We start from the raw sequence: 11,516 nt of genomic DNA, 5'->3' as shown, positions 1-11,516 counted from the left end.
AACTCATATCAGTAGGCTGACCTGCTCACAACAACAATACATGACATTAAGAAAATACAGTATATTTATGACATATCCATGCTCTTATTTAAGCATGGTAAGCACAGACACTATATAAAAGATGTACAATTTTACATATAGCAAAGCCAACACAGAGGCCACCAGGAGATAATAGGTATGATTATGGAAAGCCTTCCAGTCCTATGGATGTCTATGGGAAAATGGGACCTCCGTAAGCTCACGTCACGCAAGATAAACACTGAGTTAATAGGGTTAGTCACTCATTTCAGGTCAAACTAAATAACATGTAAAGTCAACGTTGCTCATTTTAGTCATTCTAAGTGCCACTAAACAGGACTATCCAGGACATGATCACTGGCTAACAATTTCTTACTGATAAATTATTAGCAAGTGATTCGTCACCACACTCAGATTCAAAACATCAAGCTGATGAGGACCTCTGAGCCTTCACTGATGTGACACTGCCACACCTACAGGGAGTGCAGAATTATTAGGCAAATGAGTATTTTGTCCACATCATCCTCTTCATGCATGTTGTCTTACTCCAAGCTGTATAGGCTCGAAAGCCTACTACCAATGAAGCATATTAGGTGATGTGCATCTCTGTAATGAGAATGGGTGTGGTCTAATGACATCAACACCCTATATCAGGTGTGCATAATTATTAGGCAACGTCCTTTCCTTTGGCAAAATGGGTCAAAAGAAGGACTTGACAGGCTCAGAAAAGTCAAAAACAGTGAGATATCTTGCAGAGGGATGCAGCAGTCTCAAAATTGCAAAGCTTCTGAAGCGTGATCATCGAACAATCAAGCGTTTCATTCAAAATAGTCAACAGGGTCGCAAGAAGCGTATGGAAAAACCAAGGCGCAAAATAACTGCCAATGAACTGAGAAAAGTCAAGCGTGCAGCTGCCAAGATGCCACTTGCCACCAGTTTGGCCATATTTCAGAGCTGCAACATCACTGGAGTGCCCAAAAGCACAAGGTGTGCAATACTCAGAGACATGGCCAAGGTAAGAAAGGCTGAAAGACGACCACCACTGAACAAGACACACAAGCTGAAACGTCAAGACTGGGCCAAGAAATATCTCAAGACTGGTTTTTCTAAGGTTTTATGGACTGATGAAATGAGAGTGAGTCTTGATGGGCCAGATGGATGGGCCCGTGGCTGGATTGGTAAAGGGCAGAGAGCTCCAGTCCGACTCAGACGCCAGCAAGGTGGAGGTGGAGTACTGGTTTGGGCTGGTATCATCAAAGATGAGCTTGTGGGGCCTTTTCGGGTTGAGGATGGAGTCAAGCTCAACTCCCAGTCCTACTGCCAGTTTCTGGAAGACACCTTCTTCAAGCAGTGGTACAGGAAGAAGTCTGCATCCTTCAAGAAAAACATGATTTTCATGCAGGACAATGCTCCATCACACGCGTCCAAGTACTCCACAGCGTGGCTGGCAAGAAAGGGTATAAAAGAAGAAAAACTAATGACATGGCCACCTCGTTCACCTGAACTGAACCCCATTGAGAACCCGTGGTCCATCATCAAATGTGAGATTTACAGGGAGGGAAAACAGTACACCTCTCTGAACAGTGTCTGGGAGGCTGTGGTTGCTGCTGCACGCAATGTTGATGGTGAACAGATCAAAACACTGACAGAATCCATGGATGGCAGGCTTTTGAGTGTCCTTGCAAAGAAAGGTGGCTATATTAGTCGCTGATTGGTTTTTGTTTTGTTTTTGAATGTCAGAAATGTACACAGCAAAATCCGAAGTGTTGATGTGAGTTAAAATTACTGGTGTTAAAAATTTCGAGTTGAAAAGTGTTGGTTTGAGAGTTACAGTAACACTAACGGTGCTGAAAAAGCTCTGTAGCCGGAGTTATTTCAAAGAGTCAATACTATAACACTCATTTGGAGTTGATTTCCACATCCGGGTTTTTCGCGCTCATGGGCATGAGGAGTCCGCCAGAAGTTTGCTGTCAAGATCGAGGAGGTTGTTCAGGTAAGAACTATACAACAAGACCTATGTTATTTTATCATTATTAAATATTGTAACTAACTAGCCTATAACATTATTTATCAGAAGCATGCAATATTTTCCTAATGTGGAGTGTATTCATCTGCGGTAAGAGATGGGATTCGTTAGCTTAGGTAGCTAAACTATCCTCTATAACAAGTTAATATTGCAGCGAAAATAAATGCGTGCTTAATATAATTCTCAATTCTAGTTAGTTCTAATGTCATAAGAGAAATGCTTTCCAGTGTTCAATGCTTATTAAATGAAACGAGGGAGGAGTTAGCTATCCTCTGGATATGTTAAATGTAATGTTAAAATTTGAATTTGTGGTAGCCTAGCTGGCAGCTAAGACAAATGCGTTTAGCCCACTGCTTTTAAGGGAAGCGAACATTCGCCTCAGAAATATCCTATTTAAAAGTGAACTAAACAATCACATGGAGACGTTCAAGTCAAGTTTTGGAAAGCGTCAAGATAGGCTAATTACACGTGCTACCAGCGAGTTTAGCAGTAGCCTAGCCTACAAATCTTTGAAGTGGCAGGGGGTTATGGAATTCTGTTAGATGTTAGTGACCAAGCAAGGCGCGCTGCGTTTGTGCATGGGTTGCTTGCTAACGGTTAGGATATATCATACATGTTGTAGTAGGGCTGCTCAATTAATCGAATTTTAATCACGATTACGATCTGGGCTTTCAACGATCATTAAAAATGACTGAGCCGATTATTAGCCCCTCCCTCGTGCTTTACTCTCGCGCTGCTCCGTGTGGCAAATCGAGCGCACCTCTCTGCATTTCGAACACGTGTCACAACAATTAAGAGGACCCGAGGGAAGCTCGGAAAGCTAAGCAGAAGTTATTTGGAGAGGAGAGTGACTGCCGTTGGTTGAAAAGAGAGGTAAAAAAAACTTCAGTGGTGTGGAAACATTATGGGTTCGCGGAGTCAGACGTGGATCAAGTAGACACAGTGTGTAAACTTTGCTACAGTGTTGTAGCTGCACCACAGAGCAACACTGCAACGTTCACTAAACATAGATGTTTACATTTTTCATTTATTTTTTATATTGCAAACATTTGCACTGTTATCAGTATTTGCACACTATTTTATATTATTTTTTGACAATCTTTAAAGTCATTATTCAATACATTGTTATTGTTAAATAAATATCGTCAAATAATCGAGATCTCAATTTCAGTGAAAATAATCGTGATTATCATTTTTGCCATAATCGAGCAGCCCTATGTTGTAGTAGGCCTAATCTAAGGGAACATTTTCCCCTTTTCTACAGTTTTAGTGAAATAGGCTACCATCCAGTGTTTAAGACAAAGCGGTATAACGACTGAGGGTCGTTGACGTCGCCTCCACTGATAATCCTAGCATGTCGTGTCACAAAACAACCACCACAAAGTAGCAACTAGCCAGACGGCTGTGCATGTGTCAGAAACTCCCGATATAAATGTAAGACTTGCACTCATTAATTTACAGTATAAGGGATATTTGTTGTCATAAGTGAAAGCGTGATGAAGGCAGGTGTGCGTTCAACAGGAAATTTTATGTGGATTATCATCCTGACATGGTTTAAACAGAGATGCTTTTCCCCAAGTAGGCTACAGCGATTTACTCGCAACATAGCAGAACTAAGTATCTAGCCTGCGTGCAGACGAGAAGATCGCCGTTGTCGTCTTATAAACATGTGGATGGGTGGATAATTCATTGGATGCTATTTCTGTGTACCCAAGTTCAGCTATTTTAGTGCGCAGGGGGAAGCCAAATTATGTTCCTGAGGTTGAAGTGGTCTGTCACCCCTTCACAGATCATCACACAATGTATAGCCTAATATTTTCTTAAAGTTGTCCGGATTTGTTGCCACTTAAGCTATGGTTTAAATATATGGTAAAAAATATTCTGTGCCCCCTTCTCTCCACCAGGTGCTGTTGTAAGACATGTTGCTGAAAGTGAAATACCTCAATGTAAAGAAGTACATTAAATTGCACGCAGGATTCACTTATCTAGAATTCATCAGTGAAGGTAAGATAACCTGGCAGAACAAAATTTGTTGCACATGTATCAGTTCATCATGTTTGCATCTCATCTATTTAAAAAACGAATTAAATGTTAACACATTTTATTTTAATGTGTGACATTAAAAACAGTACAGAGCAGTAGGCCTAGGCCTATATTGTTGCTGCAGACTTGTCTAATTTAACCATTTTAAAGACAGGTAAAACAGCTGTTAATAAATATTAGCTAAATAAAAAAGTCAAAATTAGTTTTTAAAAAAGTTTTTCAGGCGTTTTAGGTGACATTATGCTTATCTTTTTGTAAAGCCAAAACCAAGTTTGGACTTCCGGATGCTGCTGACCTTGATATTTTCGATGAAACTGACACAGCTGTCGAAGAAGACATTTTTCTGGAGTTACTGGAGGCCCAACCAGACCTATGCCTGACAATACGTGAAAAGATTTCAGATGAAGGTAAATGTTATCATAACTTAAATTTTCAGAGTATAGCCCACTCAATGTAGAGCCAAGTTCTTTTGCTCTTGATGCAGATGACATTGACCTGTCTTCATGCAATATACATGACAGTGGACAGGGCTGGGTCATATTTGTATAGAATGTTGTCTGAACATGAACATTGAAATTGTGTTATTAATGGCATTGTGGAGTAGCCTAAAGAAAGTTAACCAAATCATCTCTCCCAAAGATTTTTGTCCTTTAGCTCATTCCACACCATCCTCCTCGGATACATTATCTTCCCTCACGGACACTATATCACTTTCATCAAGTGACAGTGACCTCAGGGAAAAGGGCATTCCTGCAGGCCGCAGTAGATCCAGCAAAGACAGTTCTGCACCAAATGTTTCTGTGTCAGAGGCTGCAAAAGAGGTAATTGAGAACAGAAAATGTCTTTTGTATTTTTGAGTTGACACCATTTATACTGTAGATTGTTATACAAATTGAAATTCAAAACATGGTGGTTCCCAACTTGCCCTGTATGAAAAAATGTTAGTAGAAGTTCAAATCAAATCAAATCAAATCACTTTTATTGTCACATCACATGTGCAGGCACACTGGCACAGCACATGCGAGTGAAATTCTTGTGTGCGAGCCCCACAAGCAACAGAGATGTGCAAACACAACAACACAAACGAGCAAAATACAAGAATGGCCAACCTGAAACTAATAAATATATGTACAATATATAATAGTGTATGCATTTCTGGATGTGTATACTAAATATTTTCCTACGTGTGTGTGTGTGTGTGTGTGTGTGTGTGTGTGTGTGTGTGTGTGTGTGTGTGTGTGTATACACATTTTTACAAATTAAATAGTAAAAAAAAAAATAATAATAATAATAATAATAATAAGTTAGTGCTTCTTGCTAGATATGTATTTCACAGGTTTGTTGACATTCCTCTAAACTTTCACCTTTACTGACAAACAAGTTTTTATTGTTATTATTTTCCCTTTTATATGAGCAGATGGTTAAAAATGCCTTGACTAGGAAACCTGGTGGAGAGGAAATTCTTGAAGAATACAATGCCGAAAATTCACTGAGCCACCGCACCCGGCGGCAGCTTGTTAACATATTGGCAAGTGATATGACTGAGAGACATGGGTAAGAGTAATAGTACCTAATAAAAAAGTAAAGATGGGCCATATGGAATATTCTTGTAATGTATACTGCAGTAAAGACACATACTTCTGATTTAACATTGTCAATTGTATTTCCTCTATAGCAGAATTCCCTCCCGTAAGCAAAAGGAGAAATATGCCCTTGGAATAATTACACTCTTTCCCTCATTGAAGGATCCATTTTCTCCAAACGGCTATGTAAGTCATGCAGTGATTGTAAAACAGCACATTATTTAGTTTTCATCATGGAATAATTACATCAGCTAAATGATTTAAAAGAAAAATCTTAATTCCTCTTTCGTAATAAATATTGTCATAAAACTGTATTGAAATTGTGGATGTTGTTTAACATGTATTGCACCTGTTACATGATAATAGTCCTTGGGTTTCTTTTTGCTGAATCTGCAAAGTCTGTAAGATCGCATTTGATGTTTATTTTTCATCTATGTTTAAATGTGACAGGAGCATTTCTACGACGGAGTGAAAGGCACTGGATATATAGCGTGGCGCCTCAAAACCATGTCCAGGTCTACAACCAAACGGCCAGTGAAGGAAGTCCCAGTGCATCAAGAACAAGGGCCTAAGCGCAGAAGATTAGCAACCACATTGCCTCAGCAACTTGATGGAGATGCCTGCAAGGAGGCCATCTCATTTCTTGTTCACTCTCCTGATGAAGCAAGTGTATTTCAGAAGATGAAAATGACGTTCCAACATCGCCAGGATCTGGTGCATGATCCACAAAGAACTGCAGATGTCTTCAAAACATTTCCACGCTTTTTGGATGTCAAAGGACTAGTAAGTCAAATCACTTGATATTTTCAACTGTTAATCCTTTTTTTTTTGTTTTGCTGATGTGGATGGCAACAGTAAAAGATGTGATCATTGGTCATCCCAGTCAGGCTATATCCCATATTGGTCAAAATCACATTGCAATGTAAACAATGTTGAGCACTGTCTTTATGTCCTGTGTGTATGATGAACAGGTCAATCAAGACTTCCTGCTGCTGTTTGGTGCTGAAACAGCCACCAAGTTGCTTGAGAAGTGGGACATGTCATTCAAGCCAAAGGTTATTAAAGAAGCCAAACAGCTGACTCAGTCAACTGACCTGTGTCGTTTGATAAAAGCTGCTGAGAAACCAACAGAGAGTGATGTAAATGGTAGGCGTCGCACCATGCTTGTTTGATTTTAATAATATTTATTTTTACCTGTCATTTTGAAATTGTTTTATAAATTCAACCATACACAGACTGGGACAGTGACATGGCCTCTCTGCTGCTACTCCTTCAACTTTTGCCACCCACAGCTGGACGAAAGAGGAGAACCAAAATAAGTCCAACTGATGCAGCACACAAAATGGTGCACTTTCACAAGGTAAATATGTTGTCTCACTTTTTAAAATCCTACAAAACACTTTTTCAGTTTTTGCACTTTTTAGTTTTCCTCTCCATGAAGTATGTGTCTTAGTATTTTGTAATAAGTTAGCAAGGCACATAATGTCAAACTGAATGAATGGTTCATACTCAGCAAGTATAAGCTAGGCCTATATGTCAATATCTCATTTGTTTTTAGTCATGCTGCAGCATTGATGAACACTTGCAAGCAAGAGATGGTAAACAACCATACATCCTCGCTGTTGGTCGAACCCAGAACAGCATTGACACCTTCTACATCGCAGTGGACAAACAGCTCATCCCCTGCCAAGCCACCAGCTCACTCAGTGCTTTTGATGAACTTTTCAAATCCCACTACGTGTTCAACTTATCTTACGACGAGTCACTGGTTCATCTCTACAGTTTTGTGCAGACCACCATATTCAACATTGATGCCACCTCAACAGATGAGTCACCACGTGTTCGTGAGTTGCGTGCCAAAATGTTGAATGAGAACCATGTTTAAATGTTTTATCTGTCAAACTCTGCATAGCACCAGTCAGGCTTTGATAAGTCATTTGCGACTAGGTCACAGTTTTTATCCAAGCACCAAATTTAAGTTGGCTTGTTCACAAGATGGTTGCAGCCGTCAGTTCACTACATATTCTGGTTTAAAAAAACATTTAAATAGTGTTCATGATGAAGATTGTTGTCAAAGTGGTGATGCAGAACCCTCAGAGTCATTTCAAGCTGATTTTGACAGATTACAAGATACAGACATAGCAGTTGCAGGAACAAGTGTTACTCAGAGCCTAGAGGTTGGGTGTTCTGAAAACAATGGGTCAGGTCAAAGAATTAAAAAAAATTCTGAAGCAATTTGCACTAAAATTATTGGTAAACTCAATGGTAGTGGTTTGGCAAATAGTTTTGTGTCATCACTTGTTTGTGATTTGGAAGATTTTGCTGATGGACTGCACTGTGAGTTTAAACATAAAGTACTGAACGTTGTGCCAACAGAAAATCCTGTTAGATCTCCAGTGGAAAAATGTCTTGAGACTTTTGACAATCCAGTTGAGAAGTTCGACACTGAAGCTAAAAGAAAGTCATATTTCCGTGAAAAATGGGGAATTGTGGATCCAGTGGAAAAGACTTTAGGAATACGCTATGATACAAGGTTAAATAAAAAATCAGGCACTTATGACCAGGTACCAGTAAAAGACACTTTTGTGTACATTCCAATTTTGGAAACAATCAAATTTATATGTCGCAATTCTTATATTTGCGAGCTGCTTGCTAAACCATGTGTATCAAAAGAAGACAGATATGAAGACTTTTGTGATGGGAGTTACTATAAGTCTCATCCATTGTTTTCAAAACCACAGACTTCTTTGCAAATTCAGCTTTATTATGATGACTTTGAGACTGCTAATCCACTTGGTTCCAAACGTGGTGTTCACAAAGTTGGTGCAATCTATTTTGTCCTCAGAAATCTGCCTCCAAAGTTAAATTCTGCATTGATGAACATTCATTTGGTTGCATTGTTTCATGCAGAAGATGTGAAAAAATACGGCTTTGATCCTATTTTACAGCCTCTGATTGATGACATAAAGTTTTTGGAGAGCCATGGCATTGATTTACCCTTCTCATCTGAAAAGGTCCATGGCACTATATGTCAGATAACTGGGGACAACTTGGGGATGCACTCAATTTTGGGTTTTGTTGAGTCTTTCAGTGGACGTTACTTTTGTCGTTTGTGTTTAATTGCAAAACAGGATGCACAGAGTGTGTATACTGAGGATGATCCAAAGATCATCTTACGAGGGAAAGAACTTTTTGAAATGCACTGCAGTGAGTTGCAATCTGATCCTCAAAAGCTACATGTGTTTGGCTTAAGAAAGAATTCTACACTGAACACTCTTCAATTCTTTCATGTTTGCCAGAACTTTTCCTTGGACATTATGCATGATATTCTCGAAGGGGTAGCACAATATGAGATAAAGTTACTGTTGGAATATCTGTCAGACAATTTTCTGCCGAAACCTGCTCTTTTGTCACGGATCTATGCTTTTGACTATGGCTACTTGGAGAGCAAAAATCGTCCAACAAGGGTGAACTTAGACAGTAGTGGTAATAGTATAGGTCTTAACTCCATTCAGACTCTTTGTCTGATAAGAAACATTCCTTTAATTTTTGGTGATATTGTGCCAGAAGGAAATCAGAACTGGACTATGCTATTGCTATTGTTGCAAATAATTAACATCATATTCTCTCCATCTGTTACACATGGCATGACTGTGCTTCTAAAACATTTAACAATGGAACATCATGACTTGTTCAAATTGTTGTATCCAGGTAGGAACATGATTCCCAAACACCACTTTATGTTGCACTACCCAACTTGCATCAGAAAAATTGGGCCATTATTGCATGTATGGAGCATGAGAGGTGAGGCTAAACATAGGGTGTTCAAAGACACCCTTAAGAACTTTAAGAACATCACAGTGTCACTTGCCAAAAAACATCAAACATCCATAGCATACAAGTGGGAGACATGTCCTTTAAGCCATGTTGAGTATGGGCCCTTGAAATCATTTGATGTTGATAGTGAGGAAAATAGTGAAATGATCTCCCTAGGCTTGCCTGCTGTTGCAGAAGAGGCTTTCTCTGCTAATTGGGTTAACATTAATGGGACTGAGTACAGAACAGGATTGGTCATTTGTTGTGGTTCTGAACATGAGATGCCGGTGTTTTGCAGAATAAAAACAATAGTTTTGGTCAATAGTCACACCTACTTCATAGTTCAGAAGCTTGTGGTTGAAAATTTCAGTGAACATTGCCATGCTTATAAAGTGTTTGAAACGGATGAAAAAGATGTTGTTAAAGCAGACTGTATTGAAATATACAAGCCCTTTGATTTGCAAAGTGCTTATGGTGATGATGATGGTCTGTACATTGTGCCATTATTTTTGTTGTGAACGTATGCTGTATGGTGCTTGGAATTTAATATTTATTAAAATTCTTATGTGACCAATTTTATGTTTTCTCCTTTTATCCTGTAAAGGGACTTAACAAGGACTTTCACTGAATGTAACACAGTAGTCATACAGTAATTGCACTTTAATGCATTTTTGTATTCAGACAATTAATACAGACTAGTATTTAAAAGCTCATATATGTCACTTTAAAGTGCCAAAATAACACTGTAAAAGTTACAGAATAACACTCTAAGTGAAAACAGTCAACACAATCCAGTGTGAAAATAAACACTTAAAAGTGTCATAAATAACACCATAGTTGTTGTGTAGTAACACCCTCAGTGAAAAGAGTTAACCCAAGCCAGTGTAAAAGTGAACACTTATCAGTGTCCTAAAACAACACTATAAATGTTAGGTAGTTACACTCTGAGTGAAGACACTTCACACCATACAGAGTGAAATTTTAACACTATGGGTGTTATATTTTTAACACTACAATGGAGTTAAAATAATAACACTTTGCAAAGTGTTACTTTAACTCTAAACCAGTGAGAATTATATAAACACTGGAAAAGTGTTAACTTTAACACTATAGGAGTTGAATTAACACTGGAGATTTTGCTGTGTATATTTGTGAATGTGGAGATGTTATATTGGTTTCACTGGTAAAAATCAATAATTGAAATGGGTATATATTTGTTTTTTGTTAAGTTGCCTAATAATTATGCACAGTAATAGTCACCTGCACACACAGATATCCCCCTAAAATAGCTAAAACTAAAAACAAACTAAAAACTACTTCCAAAAACATTCAGCTTTGATATTAATGAGTTTTTTGGGTTCATTGAGAACATGGTTGTTGTTCAATAATAACATTATTCCTCAAAAATACAACTTGCCTAATAATTCTGCACTCCCTGTATGAGATTTAGCAGCAGACCAGCATGCTACCTTCCACAGGCAACTGTGGGTACAAGATTCACTATTTCCAGGATGGATGTAAACAGACAGTAAGAGATCTTTTACAAAACAGAGCACATACAGAGAGAGCTCACATTGACTTTTGTAAATAATAAACTGATGCATTGCTTGCCCTGCTTCTCTTCACTGCATGCCCATGGTTTATAGTTTGTACACTGACTTCTTGAAGCATTTCAAGCCTTCAACTATTATAACTGTTGACATCACCTAAGAGCCTATGTTTGTACAAAAGGAAGACTGCTAAGTTATTGCGCAAAGTATTCAATCCTGTTTGGAAAGATATTCATAGACTTTAAGCGTAGATCACACAGACAGCTGCTAATTAGTGTTAATAACAATGCAATAAAATATAAGGATTTTTCTTTTTCTTTGGGGGCAGGCTATAAACACGTTTCTCTTCTGCTCTGAAGTTAGGCATTTCAAAATTGGAGCATATGGTTGCTGACTCACTTTTGGATTAAGATGTAAGTGGCTATTCAAGAAACAGCACTGCACTTCTGGAGGGCCTTCATTTTTCAGTCCAGCAGATTG

The 11,516-nt window shown here is 38.5% G+C and overlaps 1 protein-coding gene across 4 annotated transcripts; it reads left to right on the top strand.

Annotated features, from left to right (window-relative positions):
- The first annotated feature begins 1,768 nt into the window (after nucleotides 1-1,768).
- On the top strand, nucleotides 1,769-10,020 carry LOC308409413 (uncharacterized protein). 4 transcript variants are annotated; one of them, XM_080902141.1, is made up of 10 exons: nucleotides 1,769-2,011; nucleotides 3,949-4,048; nucleotides 4,348-4,494; nucleotides 4,727-4,908; nucleotides 5,505-5,641; nucleotides 5,763-5,856; nucleotides 6,121-6,453; nucleotides 6,642-6,816; nucleotides 6,906-7,030; nucleotides 7,229-10,020. In XM_080902141.1, exons 2-10 carry the CDS (start codon nucleotides 3,964-3,966, stop codon nucleotides 7,553-7,555), a joined length of 1,605 nt encoding a protein of 534 aa, XP_080758267.1. In that variant the 5' UTR covers nucleotides 1,769-2,011; nucleotides 3,949-3,963; the 3' UTR covers nucleotides 7,556-10,020. The 4 variants fall into 4 exon arrangements, with proteins under 4 accessions (XP_080758267.1, XP_080758268.1, XP_080758269.1 ...); XM_080902142.1 differs by lacking the exon at nucleotides 1,769-2,011 and adding an exon at nucleotides 2,658-2,917; XM_080902143.1 differs by lacking the exon at nucleotides 1,769-2,011 and having other exon boundaries at nucleotides 3,107-4,048; nucleotides 5,766-5,856.
- The last annotated feature ends 1,496 nt before the right edge of the window (nucleotides 10,021-11,516 follow it).

Source organism: Rhamphochromis sp. 'chilingali', assembly GCF_963969265.1.
Source record: "Rhamphochromis sp. 'chilingali' genome assembly, chromosome: 14".
NCBI classification, from domain to species: Eukaryota; Metazoa; Chordata; class Actinopteri; order Cichliformes; family Cichlidae; genus Rhamphochromis; species Rhamphochromis sp. 'chilingali'.
The sequence above is the reverse complement of the archived record's forward strand: the minus strand, read 5'-3'. Positions and strand labels throughout refer to the sequence as shown.